At 46.8% G+C, this 17,949-nt stretch overlaps 1 protein-coding gene across 1 annotated transcript; it reads left to right on the forward strand.

Annotated features, from left to right (window-relative positions):
* Positions 1–6,615: 6,615 nt before the first annotated feature.
* Positions 6,616–17,055, forward strand: RRM2B (ribonucleotide reductase regulatory TP53 inducible subunit M2B). Its single transcript, XM_077351763.1, has 9 exons — positions 6,616–6,770; positions 8,345–8,500; positions 9,570–9,686; positions 10,468–10,601; positions 12,499–12,593; positions 13,879–14,012; positions 14,693–14,797; positions 15,177–15,290; positions 16,615–17,055. The coding sequence occupies exons 1-9, from the start codon at positions 6,711–6,713 to the stop codon at positions 16,765–16,767; spliced, it is 1,068 nt and encodes a 355-aa protein (XP_077207878.1). The 5' UTR covers positions 6,616–6,710; the 3' UTR covers positions 16,768–17,055.
* Positions 17,056–17,949: the final 894 nt, after the last annotated feature.

A 17,949-nucleotide genomic window follows, 5' to 3' on the forward strand; every position in this document is an offset into this window, starting at 1 on the left:
GAGCCCTGTTGTATTTCAGTGTATTAGGAGTCCATTTTGTTAAGTACCAACATGTTCTATGAAAGGGGAGGCACTTTGAAATGGCTTGTTCACTCTCTCATGGATAGAGGCTAGGCTGGAACTCTTTAATGATGATTAGTTGTAATCTCCCCTTTTCATTTGGGTTTGTGGCTTAGGGAAAGTGCACATTACTGAAAACTTGGCCAAATTTCTGCCAAAATCGACCAGTCTTTCCCACCCTTCTCTCTCATTTAAGCATTTCCCTTTCTGCCTTAGCTTAAAAATAATGGCTTGGGATTTTTTTGTAGAATGTCTAACTGCAGTAGGTCTGGGAACTCTAGAGCATTTCTCTCACCTCCGTGTAGCAGACTCTGAAGACTGTTCCCCACCTCTTAAAAGTAGACGGCCTGGCTTATTTTTAAACAAAACAAAAATAACCTGCAGGTGCTGTTTAAACATTAGGTTTTTTTCCCCCTGCATGTGCTAATAAAACAATTAGCTTCCCCAAGTACAGTCCTTCCAGGCAGAACAACAGAGGCTGCCATGATGTTTTTAATGGATATAGAAGTCTGGATTCTGCTCCTGGGCTTGCCATCAGCTTATGGTAAATTACTTAATGTCTCTGAGCCTCTTGCATTCTGTAAAATAATCATTACCTACCTCACAGAGATGTTGAGGCTTAGTAAGGTTATCCTCCCCCGGGTGCCCTCTTACAAAAAGGCTGTGTATAGTGTAGAGTACTGTTATATATAACCTGTGTATATATAGCATATTCATATGTTATATGTATAATTCTGTATATAACATAGCTGTTTTACAACAATCACAGCTGGATAAACAACACAATCAGCAAGCTCTTTACAGTAGCTTAACCATTACATATCTACACACTTAAAACAACATGTTGCTGACACTCTAACCAAAGGGGAAAGTTAGAATGATTTATGCTGTCGTCATTGACTCAAGATGTATATGTAGCTATATAAATAGCTTTTCTCTGTATATTTGAACAGTATCAAGCTTTTAATAAGAAATGTTTATTAAAATTGTACACCGCATTAACCGTCTGACTTAAATTAGTTTCTTTTTAAATGTGGTAGAGAAAAGAGAGGCTTGTAGGAAAGCTTAGTTGTGTTTTGATTTTCACCCAGTACTTGGAGAAAGTACAGAGGTGGTTTATGTAAATGTTTCCATTTGCTGATTCGCAGGGCTTGTTTTACAGCTGACATTGAGGCTCTTTTTTTTGGGGGGGGGGGTTATTTTCAAACTGATCTGGGTTTCTTCTTAGCCTTTCTTGCTTGCATGAGAATTTAATACCTGCATCAAGTATTTGACTCTTTGAAGGACAGGTCTTTGTTCTCACTAGCTGGATCATGGGGTCTGGGGATGGGTGGATAGTAAGCAGCCCTCCATGGTGATGTCTGTACAAATGATAGATGTAAGAGATAGTCAAACACCACTTCATTGATCTTTTATGCAGTTCCACATGGGGACTGCACACGAGCAGGCCTGCCATCTGATAGGTCTGTACAGCTAGAAGTTCCCAGAGGGCATTGTGCAGCAGAGCCAGAAGCTTATTCCTGCCCTGAGGTCACATGCTCCTGTGCATGCTCCTGCCCTCGGTTTCTGTTTTGCTGCTGAAGGGGAAGGTTATGTTTTTGGAGTCTCCAGGTACAGTTGAGAGGATTTTAGTCTTGAGTTGTTGAAACTACTTTAGCTCACAATGTGGAGCGAAGATGACGCAAACTGACAAACACGGTTCTTTTTGGGTGAAGGGCATAGTGTCAGGGCCTCTTGTGGCGCAGAGTGGTAAGGCAGCCGTCTGAAAGCTTTGCCCATGAGGCTGGGAGTTCAATCCCAGCAGCCGGCTCAAGGTTGACTCAGCCTTCCATCCTTCCGAGGTCGGTAAAATGAGTACCCAGCTTGCTGGGGGGTAAACGGTCATGACTGGGGAAGGCACTGGCAAACCACCCCGTATTGAGTCTGCCAAGAAAACATCACCCCAAGGGTCAGACATGACTCGGTGCTTGCACAGGGGATACCTTTACCTTTATAGTGTCAGGGAGATAAGGAGTCTAAGTTTAAGACTCTGTTGTGGGAGAAAGCCCTCGGAGTTTCCAATTCTGTGTCTTCAGAATCACCGCATTCAACTCTGCCCTCCTGTATCTGTGACCCACTGTGACCGATCTCAGTCAGCAAAGGAAAAATGTAAATTGTCTCCCTTGTAAAACACTCCTATCTGCACTCTTGAGCCAACACCAATCTTGCAGTGAGGGGAGAACCAACAATCAAATCAGATGGTTCCAACGGAACGTTGTATCAGACCCAGATGAGAGGGTAGGTGTGCCACCTCTGGCATCTCCCACGGGATCACTGAAGTTTGGAGTGCAGGTGATTCATATGGCCCAGTCTCTCAAAATAGAAATAACCTCGGAACACAAATCTAAAGATGGTGCTTTCCTGGTTTTGGAGGGCCTTGAGGACGTTACACTGGAACCATGGCAAAAGCCTGCATCTCTTCAGCCTACCTTTTATAAAATTAAGGAGCCATTTAATTATATGATAATTCATTCTTTGCTGTCCTCTTTGGTTATGGAGAAGCCATCAGGCCTACCCCTCCACTCCCACAGATAGGGAAGGGTGAAAACTGGATGTCCTGGGTCAATAATTACAATCTTCAGCAGCCCTAGGCTTCAAATTGCCAACTATGAAACCATTATGGCTCGTGATCTATGAAGATGCTGAAGCGTTATCCTTCGTCTTTCCTGACTGAAATAAATGGGACATCAAAATGTTTTAAGGGACTGTGGCTTCCTTACTGTGGATGTTTTTCATTGCATGACTAGATTTGGTAAGTTGCATATCGTGCAGCACAATATTCCCAGCAGGTCTTTATTGCAGAAAAGCTCCCAAGAAAATATACTGAGGAAATCATGGAAAGATCAGTGAATAAAGAAGCATTTGTCTCTTGCATGTGAGATGTTACCTTGATGTCACTGAGTAGGTTCTGATACTGTTTGCTTTGGAGAAGTTTGAAATAATGGGGTTTTTTTTTGGTAAATTGGCCAGAGAGAATAAAGTCTGGAATGAAACAGAGAGCATATATAGGCAGTTTCCCTCATAAGCAGATAACACCAGCTTAATTTGTGTGGGAGGTATAATACCTAAGTAAATACATCTACATTTAAAAGCCTTGCTAACAGAGGATAAAATATTAGATAAGTTTCCTTGTTTGCAATTGTAGATTCAAATCGGTAGCCGTATTGGTCTGAAGTAGCACCATACTGCTACTGGACTCTGATTTTATTGTGCAATTGTAGAGTTATTTTTTAATTCAAGAGAGGATTTTGCAGTGATTATCAGTTTATCTTTGAGCATTGTACGTTAGCTAGTAATGGCAAATTTCTTTTGTTTTCTGTTAATAAAGTTTTGAAAATATGAAGGCAGCTATCCATGGCTGCAAATGTTGCAGATATTCCTGTCTCGTGCTCTAGGGACAGGCTTATTATATTTCTAGAGTGCTACTAAACAAAATCCTGTTTGACCAGTGGATATAGCAGAGCAATAGAAATGAACATCTGTGTTGTCCATTGCCACTGATGGTTGCATATCATCCCTTTCAGGTATATTATAATGTCCAGTTATAAAGCAGTGCCACATGTGGCCTCATGCCTGAAATATTGATTGCTGTATCTTAAAAAACAGGATTACTACAAGGTATTATCTTGGGTATTTTTGATCTAGCTTCCCTATTGCATGTCCCTTAGCCAGAAGTGCTACTAACTGGCTACTGCTCTAACTTTGACCGTTACTGGGAAAGGATCAATGCCCTGTGATTTACATAACACTGAATTTGAGGAATGTAAAATACAGGTGTTCGTGGTAAGGTTTTCAAAATGTAGAAGCTTCAGAGACCATGACTTTTAAAGCAGTGGTCCGCAACCTTTTTAAGGCTGCGGACTGGTGTGGGGGAAGGGTGATCTGGCGGGCGCGCATGCGCGGCAGGTCTGCACATGCGCGCTTGCGCCATGCGCGCTCGCAAACATACATGCGCGGCACTTTGCATCAGACTGCCAAGCATGTGTGTTTGGGGCCATGTATGACGCAAACGCGCATGCGTGGACCTGTCACGCATGCGTATTTGCGCCGGCGGCCGCGCTTCTCTCCCCCACCTCCCGCAAAAAGAAGCTTGCCGGGCCACAAGCTAATTGGCCGCTTTGGCGGCCAATTTGCTTGCGGCCTGGGAAGTTTTTCACTGCGGGGAGGAGAGAGCGGGGAAAGGGAGCCGCGGCCTGGTGGTTGGGGACCACTGTTTTAAAGTAAGGCCTTGAGTCCACTTCATAGTCTCAGATCTTCAGGAGAGATCCTGCTAAGTATCTGAAGCTCAATTCTGGCTAAGTGACCTCTTTGATTGGGTGTGTGTGTGTGTGTGTGTGTGTGTGTTTGTTCTGTATTCCAGTGATTGAACCTGATACCATCCATGCTCTACTTTTCATAGCCCAAGACTGTCAAAGGGGCCATATAATCATGGCAGTAGCAATTATTTGCCTTCTTACAAACATCTATATTAATGAGTTGTTGTTGTTAGGGGCGAAGTCATGTCTGACCCATTGCAACCCCATGGACAATGATCTTCCAAGCCTTCTTGTCCTCCACCATTCCCCGGAGTCCATCTAATGGGTACAGAATTCAAAACAATGTTGTATGGAAGTGTTGTTTCGTTGGTCTTTAATTTTAGGAAACTTGTATATCCATTTAGGACAAGTTTTTGCTGAGTATCAACACTAGTTTCAGATACAGTCTGAGGAAGAGTACTTGCACTTGAAAGCTTGCGCCTTGGTCTTACAGGTGCCACTGGACTTTGATTGTCTTGTATCAGATACTTGCAGATTTCATTTTTTTGCAATACGTAGCTGGTGTCTTCCTTTCTTGCTGATTCGACTTACTGGCTTTTAGAATTATGTTTGCATGCTTTTTACAGCATGGAAATCCAGGCAACGTAGGTGAGGCCCCCAGGAGCCATTGAGCAGCCTCAGACCTTCAAGCAAATTTGCTGTATCATGAGCTTTCTGAACCATGCCCTGGGCCTATCAACAGTTTTAGAAGTCTGAAAAGAAAAAGGAATCCTACAAGGTTTAATAGTAACCTGGGGATTCATGCATCTTGAAGAGGCTTCATGGCTCATGAATTGTTACGTTGCAAATATAATTGCTTCCTAAAGACACGAGAGTTCAACTCCATTGTTGAAAGAAAAGGAATCCTGCTGTCAAACTATTTAAAAGTCTGAGGGATCTTCCCTCAATCTCTGCATCATTGATGGCAGCAGTGTTGGAGGGGTGAACTGGGAGGATTTACATTTGTCCGGCTTGGCTGGGGAGGAAGCCGGCCCATATGACCCAACTGCAAATTACAAACTTGAGGATACCTAGTATTCCTTCAGTGATGTGTATGTAAATATGTAAAAACATGCCCATACGTTTATGCAAGGCAGGCCCATAGATCTTTTATAATAGCAAAGAAGGCTCACCTCATTTCAAAATGACTCTCAGGAAGCACCACAAGCAGATGTTTCTCCTAGCACAGGGGTGGCTAGAATGGCTCTCTGAATACCCATAGACTACAGTTACCATGAGCACCAGCCAGCATGTGTAATCCATGGACAGTTGGAGGATCACAGTTTGGCTACCCCCTGGTGCAGGCTATGTCCACATCCTTGCTAAGCCAGCTCTTCGATGTGTCTAAGGCCAAACCAGAGGGCCAGGCATCACTGAGTCTTGGCACCAGTTAGCGCCCCCCACCCCCCCCAGCCAGGCTGATGAAGAGTCCTGTGGAAACCTCGCCCCTGCTGTGTGTGGCAACTTAGTTCGGCAGGGAATAAAAAGGGATTGTGCTGTGATAGACCAGCATTTAATCCCTTAAACGTATTGATGATTATGAGTCCGTGAATATTGTGCTCCTCTTAAGGAAACTTAAGAGGAAACTTGTTAGGAAACTTAGAGACAGTGCGTGGGGAGGGGGGAGGGAGGGAAGGAACCTCAGTGGGCATAATGCCACGGCATCCATCCTCCAAAGCAGAGGTAGCCAACCTGTGGTCCTCCAGATGTCCATGGACTACAATTCCCATGAGCCCCTGCCAGCAAAGGCTGGCAGGGGCTCACGGGAATTGTAGTCCATGGACAACTGGAGGACCACAGGTTGACTACCCCTGCTTTAAAGCATCCACTTTCTCCAGGGGTCGCTCCAGAATGGAGACGAGCTGTAATTCCGAGGGACGCCCTGATCCCCCCTGGGGGCTCCCCTAGCTCTCCTCTCTCGGATTCAGGGAACAACGTCGTCGTGTCGGAGGGAGGGAGGGAGGGCGCGTGCACACTAAAGCGCGTCCCTGGAATAAAACTTTGTGGGGCGTCAAATTTGTCCCGCTGCTGCCCCAGACCATCCCAGCTACTCGCCGCACTCTTTCTCCTCTGTCGGGGGACGCTTCCCAGGGCGACGCGCCACCCGGCAGACAGAGGGCTTTCAGTCGCGCAGGCCCAGCCCACCTTCCCCCTTCAGGGCGCGCCGGCGCGGCGTGTTGTGCGCATCGGCAGCGACACGCCTCCTCGACCTCCCCTTTCCCGAGCCGGCGCTGGGTCGGAGGCCTGCAGTTCCCGGGGCGGCCGGCGCGGCTGGCTGTGGCGCTGCTCCTCGCCGCGGCCGTGGCTCAGGCTGCCATGGGCGAGCGCCGCGTTGGGGGCGGCTGGGGCGCAGCGGCCGGGCCGGGGAGCGAGCAGGTGGGTGCGCGGGAGAGGCGCCTCTTTTGGGAAGGGGGCGGCCGCGGAGGCGCATTTGGGCGAGGGGAGGCCGGGGGGGAGGCGGTGCATGTGTCGCTGCTGGAGCGCATCGGCTTGCGGTATCCGGCGAGGGCTGCGCCCCTGCGCAGGCGGGGGACGCCGCTCCCTTGGGCGCTTACTTCCGAGGAAACTGGCCGAAAGGCTCCGGCCGTAAAGGCAGCCAAGGTGACCGGCCTTTGAGAGCTGCGTAGAGGCTGCGCTCCGCTAGGAGTCATGACGCAGCCGCGATGCCACCCTGCGCACGGGGATCCCTCTGTAGGGACCTGCGCTTGCCTTCCTTCAGGTGGGGGGTCGCGTTGGTCTGAACGGCCGAGTCCAGGGGCACCTTGAAGAAGAAGAATTAGCCTTTGTACCCCGCTTTTCACTGCCCGAAGGAGTCTCCAATCTCCTTCCCTTCCTCCCTACAACAGGCGCCGGGTGAGGCAGTTGGAGCTGAGAGCCGTGATGTTACTGCTCTGTGAGAACAAAACTATCAGGGCTGTGATGAGCCCAAGGTCACTCAGCTGGCTGCATGTGGGCGAGTGGGGAATCAAACCTGGGTTGGTTAGAAGCTGCTGCTGTGGACCACTACACCAAATGCAGGGGACAGGAGGAAGAATTTTTAAAAGTACACTGGGAAGAGCGGTGACAAAGAGAACAGAGCATATGCTGTGTGGTGTCAGCGGCTGCCAAAACAACATTAAATCTGTTCAGATCTCCACTGGCCAGTCAGAAGCTGTGCTGGGCAGGAGCCTCACCTGGCCAAACCCACTTTGTAAAGTGGGCGCTAGGAAAGGTGTCATTGGGCACCATGGTGCCAAGAGACACCACACTGGGTACCCTGCCAAAACTGATAAAATGTTTCTGGCCTTCTAATTACACACTGAGCAGAATTAACCCTTCAAATAACCCATTCACTTCAGTGTCTTTACGCTGCACTGTCAAGGTTGTTTCAGGGCAGAATAGGGATTTGGACCCAGTCCAGTGGAAAGATAATTTAGTTATATGGTATTCTTTATAACTGGTACTGCCGTTTGTACACAGCGTGCACCTGGCTTCTAGGAAAGCGTGTGAGACGATAAAGGAGCGTCTGGATGGAGGATGCAAACGCCTGCACGCTCTTGCTAAGAATGAGATAAGGGGGAAGGGTATCCTTTACCTGCTTGGGTCTCCTGTCTCACAGGTCCTGCTGTCTACATAACTAGTTCTAATAGAATGCCCTGGCAGAAAAGAGACAACCCCTCCCCCGGACCCCAAGAGCATTTCTTGCACTTCGGGTTGTGGTAGTTACAGGTTGGGCCCCTACCCGTACACATTACATAGCTACCCAGCATCCATAGATGTCTGAAGGTCCTTTAACTTTGTCTCTTGGCCCTGGTGTGACACAATACCACGGGAATAGACTGATTCCTTGCCAGGAATATGGCAAGACTCTTGTCTTGACGGATCCACAAAACATGTAATGAGTTTTCATGGGATATTTGCTGCTCTGTTTGCATGTCGACATGTTGCATGACCTTCTGCTCTCCCTTTAGAGTCTATCTTCAGATGCTGTTGAAAATGGGTGCAAGTCCAATGAAGAACCTCTCTTAAGAAAAAATCCACATCGATTTGTCATCTTCCCAATTCATTATCCTGATATATGGAAAATGTACAAGAAAGCTCAAGCTTCCTTCTGGACAGTGGAAGAGGCGAGTTGTATGCAGAGCTGTCTGTCTTTCAGAGTACCAACTTTTCCATAAGGGGGGGGAGGGGGTTCTGAATTCTTTATGGTATCTTAATTCTTTACAGATACTCTTGCTAAAACCCTAATGCATTCAGCTGGAAATGGTGAATTATCTGTGAGCTTGGCCTTTCCATACGTATTTGAAAAGTACTTTCCCTGTCTTTGCTCCCCCAGGGGAAACAGCAGCAAGAAGGTTAAGAGGCAGGCAAGATAGCATTCACACACTGCAGTCTCCACAATGGCCCCTGCTGGTGCCACCTTCCCCTGCCATTTTGAAGGTGGTCCTAAGCTCTGCCCTCCCTCTCTCTGGCTTGGCAGCAGTCAGAGCTTTCCTACGGAAGCTCTGCCCATAACCAAAGATCCTCTAAATCCAACTTAACAGGGAAAGCTCTGAGAGCACCATAAGCCAGCGGTCCACAAGCTTCTGCTTGCCGCGGACCGCTGCGGCGAAGTGGTGGGAGAGGGCGGCCCGGGGGCCCGCGCGCAGCCCCAGCGCAAACGCGCATGCGCGGACTGCCGTGCACGCGCGTTTGCGCCCGGCAGGGGCGCAAACGCACATGCGCGGCAGTCCGCGCATGCGCATTTGCGCCGCCGCCATGCTGGTGGCCGCGGCTTCCCCATCCAGCCCCTCCAGGCCGCGAGCAAATCGGCCACTAAAGTGGCCAATTAGCTTGCGGCTTGGCAAGCTTCTCTTCCCTCCCCTCCCGAAGCGAGAAGCTTGCTGGGCTGCGAGCTAATCGGCCACTTTGACAGCCGATTTGCTCACGGCCTGGCGAGCTTCTCGCTTCGGGGGGGGAGGGAAGAAGGAGCTGCGGCCCGGCGCCGGGTCGCGGCCCGCGGGTTGAGGACCACTGCCATAAGCCATGCTTGGAAAGAGCATGATGTCATGAGGGGCATGCCATGTTCTACCTGGAGAGAAATCCCTACAGCCTTAGAAAACTTTTAGGAATTGTCTATTCATTTCTAACAACAGTTTCTTTTGGCTCAGCCTTAACATTGTATGACAATATAGATTTTTCTTCTTCCATACAAAGGTTGACTTATCAAAGGACCTTCCTCACTGGAACAAGCTGAAACCAGAAGAAAAGTATTTCATTTCACATATCTTGGCATTTTTTGCAGCCAGCGATGGAATCGTGAATGAAAATCTGGTGAGAGTTTGACACTTTACACCTCAAGCACCTCTATTGTATTGACAGCTGTTATCAGCAGATTATGGACAGACCACACTTCTGGTATTCATGCAAGGGTATAAAATACTTTGAGGGTGCATTTCTGTCTGCATATTATTTGGATTTGTTTCCCGCCACTATCGGAAACCGTCTTGTGACGGGTTACAGTCATAAGAGCCTCACATTAAAAAAAGTAAAACAATAGAAATATTCATAATAACCAGCGGCAAGCTAAGAACTCTGACCTCCCACCCCACCCCTAGGAAGCCTGACTGTACTTGGCAGGGTGGTCTTCAACCAAATATGCTTGTATCCAGTGGGGCCTGGCAGGGTGGAGACTTCACCCATGGCCGAGGCAGACCGGTAAATGTTCAGGCAAGGCCAGTAAGAGTTATCAAGTTAATCAGACAGCTTCATAGTAATTAGACTTTGCGCTCAGGAAGATTTGCATTTGCTGACAAAGATACACTGCTTGTGGGTGCCTGGCTTAGCAAACTCTCACAGAGGAAGGTTGACATGCAGATGCCCCATCAATGGCTCAATCTCCCACCCAATATTTGGGTCAATAGCTAGCATAGCCTGACAAAGGAAAGCCACAGGCTCCCTTTCTTCAAGGCGAGGCATTGCTAGCTCCTAAAATGGCAGGTGCAAGCCACAAGGGTGTCAAGGCAGATGGTGCATGTCTAGGAAGGGAGTCCTTGGTAACAGGGGGATACGTTTTTGAGGTTGCATATGCACGATTGACGTCTCTTGTTGGCAGGTCGAGCGATTTAGCCAAGAGGTGCAGGTTCCAGAGGCTCGCTGTTTCTACGGCTTCCAGATACTAATAGAAAACGTCCACTCAGAGATGTATAGTTTGTTAATAGACACGTACATCAAGGACCCTGAGAAAAGGTAATCACCGTAAGTATTTTCTCAGTGTTATGAACAGCCAGTCTAGAAATCTGTATATTCATACAGGGTCCCTGCTACTTTAATTGTTTCTGTGTTGCTTTGATTTAACATTACACTGTTTTAATAATCAGTTCTAAATAAAAAAGCTGAGACCTGTGTACATTTGTGCTAATTAAGATAACATGCATTTTTTTTTGTTTGGCATAATTTCCCCTCTTTATCATGTGCTTTAGACATGTCTTTGGCTCATAATTTTTTGAGATTTTAGGGGAGATTGCCCAGATATTGTCATGTGAATCGTGCTATATTTTTCGAGGACTGCTTAGTGTCTGAAAGCTCAGGACCTCCTCATGGTGTGACCAGCTTGGTGTTTCAGTGTCCAACTGGAAAAGGAAATCAGTAGTCACAAAAAAAAAGCACAGGATTTGTAAAATGTTCCTCCATGTAAATTGTGCCCCTTGTACCATCCCTGTCTTTTCCCTGGTCTGCCAAGTTGGCTTATGGGGATGAGGGCTGGAGGTGTGTCATTGGAGCTTTTGAGCCTCAAACAAAACTCTACCCAGACATGAGCCTGAGAATGAAATCCTCATCCTTTCAGAGCAGATAACTTATGGGGGGAAAGTTTAGTATAATTTCTTATTGCTCTGAACTGTTCTTTCTTTGTCTCCCTTCTTGGGGAAGGACATTACCGTCTTTAATCTTTAATTTTGCTGGACTGTGAGATAGTAGCCGAGAAAATCAGCCGAGATCCTGCCTAGTGTTCTGGGCATTCGTGTTTTCATTATTGTGCTGATCTGTCAGTGCTACCCTGTTGAATTACTTCTGTTCTTCATTTCTCTGTTTGTGTCATGGGGAGCCCAAAATGTGAGATCTGGGAGCCCACCAAGCGTTTCTTCAGCTAAGGTTTGAATGGCAAGTTCTGAAAAATCCTCATTTCCCAATGCACCATGGTGTGGGAACTTACCTTTTTACTCTGTGTAGATACTTACAGAACACTATTCCATCATGTGACCCTTGGAAGAGGCCAGAACCAGGTGTATGGTGACTTCCCTCCCCTTAGACATAGTCAAGTATAGGGTTCCTCTTTTATTTAGCATTGGCCTTTTAACTTGCCAGAGAATTTCCTCATGAGCCCCTGCTGTGGAGGGCTGTGGACAGCCAGGAGGAGCAAGCTGATCCAATCTTCAGTGGGGGTGGCAGACCTTGGGGCTTCTTGGCGTTGGCCCAGCCATCAGTAGTGAAGAAGGCAGTCCCGTATCTACTGTCATCATGGTTGGTCAGATGTGAGTCGAGTGATCCCTGCAGTGCTGTGGGTTCTTGAATCATAGAATCATAGAACCATAGAGTTGGAAGGGGCCATACGGGCCATCTAGTCCAACCCCCTGCTCAACGCAGGATCAGCCCTAACCATCCTAAAGCATCCAAGAAAAGTGTGTATCCAGCCTTTGCTTGAAGACTGCCAATGAGGGAGAGTTCACCACCTCCTTAGGCAGCCTATTCCACTGCTGAACTACTCTGACTGAACATTTTTTTCCTGATATCTAGCCTATATCGTTGTACTTGTAGTTTAAACCCATTACTGCGTGTCCTTTCCTCTGCAGCCAATGGGAACAGCATCCTGACCTCCTCCAAGTGGCAACCTTTCAAATACTTAAAGAGGGCTATCATGTCCCCTCTCAACCTCCTTTTCTCCAGGCTGAACATTCCCAAGTCCCTCAACCTATCTTCATAGGGCTTGGTCACTTGGCTCCGGCTTGAACTATTTTAACCTCCCAGCCCACCTTTATTAAACTACAAAGTCTCCAAAGTAGGCGAAGGGTGTGCAAGCACAAAGAAACCGTCTCACTTCACAGTGCTATGTCTCAGATAATTTATGATTTTTTAAAAACATTTACAGGGATTTTTTGTTCAACGCTGTTGAAACTCTGCCTTGTGTCAAGAAGAAAGCAGACTGGGCACTGCGGTGGATAAGAGACAGGGAAGCTACTTTTGGTAGGTGACCACTGAATGACAGACGGAGTTTCAGGTGAAATAGGGCTGGGCTGATTTTATGACCAGTTTGCCGACTGGTCATGGATTAATGGGGCCCTGAAGATCTGGGCTGCTGATGTGCAGAGGTTTATCTGTGGCTCATTTATGAAAAGGGAAGGGTATTTACATTATGTCATGGTCTAGCTGTGCTCCGGCCTTCCCCTGTCCATGGTCCCAAACTTGCTCTTCTCCAGTGCTTTGGAGATGAGCTCAGTCCAAACATATTACCAGGCAGCATGGATGGGAGGGTGTACATAATCGCCTTCCCTTCCTCTCCCCATAACAGACACCCTGTGAGGCAAGGGAGGCTGAAAGAGCTCTGATAGAACTGTTCTGCAAGGACGGCGCTTACTAGGGTTGGATGCTTTGGCGTCCAAAGCAGCTGCTCGCACCCAAAGCAACCAGCACCCCATCGGGGGGGGGGGGGAGGCACGGGTGTCTGTGTGTGTGCACTGACCACAGCACTGGCTGCTTCGGGTGCGAGTGGCGGCTTCGGACGCCGAAGTGCCCAACCCTAGCGCTAACTGTGGCTAGCCCAAAGTCACCCAGCTGGCTGCACGTGGAGGAAGGAGCGGGGAATCAAACCCAGCTCTCCAGATCAGAGGCCACCTCTCTTAACTACCCCACCAAGCTGGGGAGATTGAAAACACCGCCCTGAGACATCACAGTGAGGGATGGTATATAAATTGAATGAATGAATGAATGAAAATAATCCAAGGCCTGTCTGCATTGGCCCTTCCTTCAGCTTCTTCTAGCCACCATATTCTCTGTGGCACCGCTGGAGGGATGTTTTTGGTCTTTACAAAGCAGTAATTGCTGGCTGGCTGCAGCAATGTGACATCATGCTGATCTAGTTTACGGGTTCCTCTGAATCGCCAGCTTTTATTTGAAACCATCTTTAGCCCTTTCCATTGCGTAAATACACCTTTCGCAGTGAAAGAGATGATATATTTACTTCTTGAATGAAAGCAGAGCGTTCATCGGACCCAGTAGGTCTGCACTGCTCTTCCTTGCAAAGCCAAACATTTTACTGCTGCTTGACCAGAACATGGCCTAGCTGTGGGGGGTCTAGGAAGCTGCTTTGGGGTTTGGCTGCAGGCTGTGGCCTGCCGGCTGACCTTCCCTCCTGGGTGCAGTTCTGTATCCTGACGTCCTGCATTTGGAAATGTCCTCTTCAGCAACTGCAGGAGGCTTTGTGAGTTGTGTGACTAAACGGCCGGTGTCTTTTGTATTCTTTTTGTCACAGGGGAAAGAGTGGTTGCTTTTGCTGCTGTTGAAGGGATCTTCTTCTCTGGAGCTTTTGCAGCTATATTTTGGCTCAAGAAAAGAGGACTGATGCCGGGGCTCACTTTCTCCAATGAACTCATAAGCAGAGATGAAGTAATGCGCAGCAGAAGTCATGTTAAAGTCTGGCCAGAGCAAACTTAACAATAGATGCTAGATGAACCAAGCACCATTTATATTAAAAATAGTACAGTATCAGCAAGTGGCCCAAGACTATAGCTGTTTTTGAAAGGAAATGTGCTTCTCCCCCCCCCTCACCTATTACATACTACTGTTAATTTGTTTTAGAATATGAAAACTGGAGGTGAGTTAACAGCAAAACTGTCTTAACGAAAAATCCAGTTTACCTCTCTAGTACGTTTTGTTTTACCCTCCCTCAAAGGATGTCAGAGAATCCTATGAATTCTCCCTTCCTCCATGTTATCATTACAACAACCCTGTAGGATAGCTGAGATTGAGAGTTACTGGCCCATTGAGTTTAATGAAAAGCTGTGGACTTGAACCTAGATTCCAGCCTGGCATACTAACTACCTCCGTCCCATTAATCATTTCCAGTGATTTTCAGATGTGCTTGAGGCCGTTGCAGGTTGGAAACATGGTGCAGCAGGAGAAGGTTGAAGGCCACCACCCCTAATCCTTGAACTCTTTGAACCTCCAGTTATGTATGAAAGCACCCAAGTGCAAGAGTAGCTTCTTGCCGTATTGGAACACAGGCTACCTGTTTTCGAGAGCAGCAAAAGGGTCACTATCAACTTTTCCTCTCTTTTTTTTTCCAGGGCCTGCATTGTGACTTTGCCTGCCTAATGTTTCAGCATTTAGTGAATAGACCTCCTGAGGAAAGAGTCAAAGAAATAATTGCCCATGCAGTTGAAATTGAACAGGTGAGCAGACCAAATTGTGCCGTGCCACTTTCTGCAGACGTTGGGAAGCTTTTTTGTACGAGTGTGTGTGTGTTAGAATTGGAGTGGGTAATTTTGAATGTAATTCCCCCTTTTCTTGTGAGTGTTGTTTTGAATTGTGTGAATAAGACCTTGCTAATTGCTTTGAATGAACCATAAAACACCTAGTGCATAGCAAATAATCTATCAATAGCAGTTCTCTGCATCAGTGGATATTTACAGTGGCCAGGTAAATTCTGTATGGCGAGCTGCTGCAGGAGGCCTGCCTATGACACTGTTTAGAGTCGGCCCATAATGTGTCGATCCTAAGAAACTAACGCCTTCTGAAAGATCCTTTTCTATTTCTCTCATAACTTGGCAGGAGTTCTTAACAGAGGCCCTTCCAGTTGGCTTGATAGGAATGAACTGCACTCTGATGAAACAGTATATTGAGTTTGTGGCAGACCGATTGCTTCTGGAACTGGGCTTTTCCAAGGTACATCCATTCATTGGTCTTATTCTCCGTGACCTGTCCTTTGAATGTCTCCTTTTTTCTACTTCAACATTTTGTGAACTCCACAATCGTTTGCAAAGGTCTTTTTGTCTCTTGTAACCCAGGCAAACATATATTTTTGTCCTACTGTTCTTTCAAGGAGCTCAGGAAATCCTGCACGAGGGACTTAGGATGCTTAGGGCTGATCGACCCCCTGCGTCGAGCAGGGGGTTGGACTAGATGGCCTGTATGGCCCCTTCCAACTCTATGATTCTGAGATTCTATGACTTTCCCTCAAATGTCACCCTTAAGACAATCATCTGAGGTAGATTCCCTGAGTGCAAGTGACTGGCTCAAGGTTTTCTGGCAAGCGACGAACCTGAGTAGAGGTTTGAGTCCATTTCTCTCCAGTCAAATTCAGCACTGTGGTCAATACATCATTCCATTTCTCTGTACCTGAATGCTTATAAGTCAAGCTGTTCACTTGTGGCTGGCACCTTCTTGGGTCAATGGTGCCTGGCAGATCTTGCCACACGTGTGAGCTCATCATTCATTTCATTGGTGGAACCGGCTGCTTTCATGGCACTACCCACTTCTTCATTCAAAACATGCAAAACCAGATAGTCATATCTGAGTTTATGTTGACTAACAGCAGTTTCGAATGTGGGTTTTCACATTCTGAAATTACCTTCAGTAAAGTTCAACCCTAAACATAATGAAGTTCTTCTAGACCAGGGGTGGCCAAACTGGCTTTCCAGATGTCCATCGGCTACAGTTCCCATGCAGTTCCCATGCTGGCAGGAGATCATGGGAATTGTCACCCATGGACATTTACAAAGCCACAGTTTGGCCACCCTGTAATCTAGACCAGGGGTAGTCAACCTGTAGTCCTCCAGATATTTATGGACTACAATTCCCATGAGAGCCTGCCAGCGTTTGCTGGCAGGGGCTCATGGAAACTGTAGTCCATGGACATCTGGTGGACCACAGGTTGACTACCCCTGATCTAGACCCATTGAAAACAATGGCTTTAGAAGGTTGTAACTCTTGATTAGGATTGCACTGTCAGTCAAGACTGGGAAAGGGGAAATATCAGAGAGTCAGAATGATGGGCAAAAATTGTGAACCATTTTGTGGTCTTTACTGATGCCCGGACAGTGATATGAACAGAATTATTCTAGACTCTGCCGATGAGAAAGGGAAGGGACACCAGTTTTTCCTCTCTTTGACAAGGAGTACTCTCCAGCTATTGTCAGAGTTCTATAGCCCCTAGTTCATTGCCTCTTTCTGTTAACTGTGGTTTAACAACCAATGTGTTTCTTCTTAGGTCTTTGAAGCCAAAAACCCCTTTGACTTCATGGAGAACATCTCACTGGAAGGAAAAACCAATTTCTTTGAGAAGCGGGTTGCGGAGTACCAGCGCTTTGCAGTGATGACCGAAACGAATGATAATGTTTTCACTTTAGATGCTGACTTCTAGTCTTATGCGGGGGCGGAATCGAGCTGAAAAACGTGCATTCACTGGTTTGCTGCAAAAGCGTCTGCTTCTTCCACTGGATACGGGGGGTTCTGGGAAAACGTTTTCATGTTTCACACTGTTTTTATATAGTTTATTTATTGCCAGTTGTGATGTAAGAAGGGTTTTTTTGTTTACTCCCTAACAAATGTTCCTGCTATAAAATCATGCAGAGTTTTTTCTTCATGCAAATTAATTAATATCATTATCACATAGAGCAGGGGTAGTCAAACTGCGGCCCTCCAGATGTCCATGGACTACAATTCCCAGGAGCCCCCTGCCAGCATTCGCTGGCAGGGGGCTCCTGGGAATTGTAGTCCATGGACATTTGGAGGGCCGCAGTTTGACTACCCCTGACATAGAGTGACAAGCTTTGACTTAATCAGAAGATGTATTGACTTGCAAGTGCAATCCTGCAAGTGCATTCATGGGAGCAAACTGCACTGAACAGGCCTGAGTGGAATTCTGAGTAGATCTGTTTAGGATTGCTCTCTTCAGCCTTAACTTTCCCCACGCCATAAATGCTGGCTTTGTTCCTGTCCTAATTCGGATGAGAGACGTATTTAAGGATGGGCCTTCCAGCTTGTATCCCAAACTAGCAAGTATTCTGCATTGTAAACAGCTCTCCCTTTCCAGTAAGCATCAAAGACAAGTGATGAAGCTGTCAGTTGAAATCAATATACACAAGTCTTTTGAGGTCAGCTTAGCAGTGCCCCATCTGCTCTTTCTAGTTGGAGGAACAGAGTTCAGGGCTCCAGCAGCTGTCCCTGGAATCTAGAAACCATAGCTGCTGTGGTAGAAGAAAAGGAAATGGGTGCAGTAAGATTTGCTGCCCTGAGTTCCTTGGAGGGAAAATGCAATGTATATAAAATGAATAACTTAGGAGGTTGTTTTTTTTAATTCCTGCAATGTGAGAACCGGCTGAAGGATGGTTTCACAAGCTGACTCTGTGAAATTAAAATAAAATAATATTCTTTTCAAAAATTAAGTTTTCTTAAACTATGTTGCAATGAAAGTGTGTTTGATTTAATGCAATTTAGGAGGAATGCTTTTTGTGCTGTAGAAAATATCGTGGATTGGATCTAACTAAATGTGAATGCAGAGAGTTTTGGTGGTGGGGGTGGGAATCTCTGTCACCTGTTCTTT

This window comes from Paroedura picta, chromosome 9 (assembly GCF_049243985.1).
Source record: "Paroedura picta isolate Pp20150507F chromosome 9, Ppicta_v3.0, whole genome shotgun sequence".
In the NCBI taxonomy this organism is placed as follows: domain Eukaryota; kingdom Metazoa; phylum Chordata; class Lepidosauria; order Squamata; family Gekkonidae; genus Paroedura; species Paroedura picta.

What these genes read in the sequence shown, in the direction of transcription:
- RRM2B (XM_077351763.1), top strand. Translation starts at nt 6,711, where the DNA reads ATGGGCGAGCGCCGCGTTGGGGGCGGCTGGGGCGCAGCGGCCGGGCCG. An exon ending in CCGGGCCGGGGAGCGAGCAG is followed by an intron (nt 6,771 to 8,344) that starts GTGGGTGCGCGG and finishes CTCTCCCTTTAG; the next exon opens with AGTCTATCTTCAGATGCTGT. An exon ending in AGACAGGGAAGCTACTTTTG is followed by an intron (nt 12,594 to 13,878) that starts GTAGGTGACCAC and finishes TTTTTGTCACAG; the next exon opens with GGGAAAGAGTGGTTGCTTTT.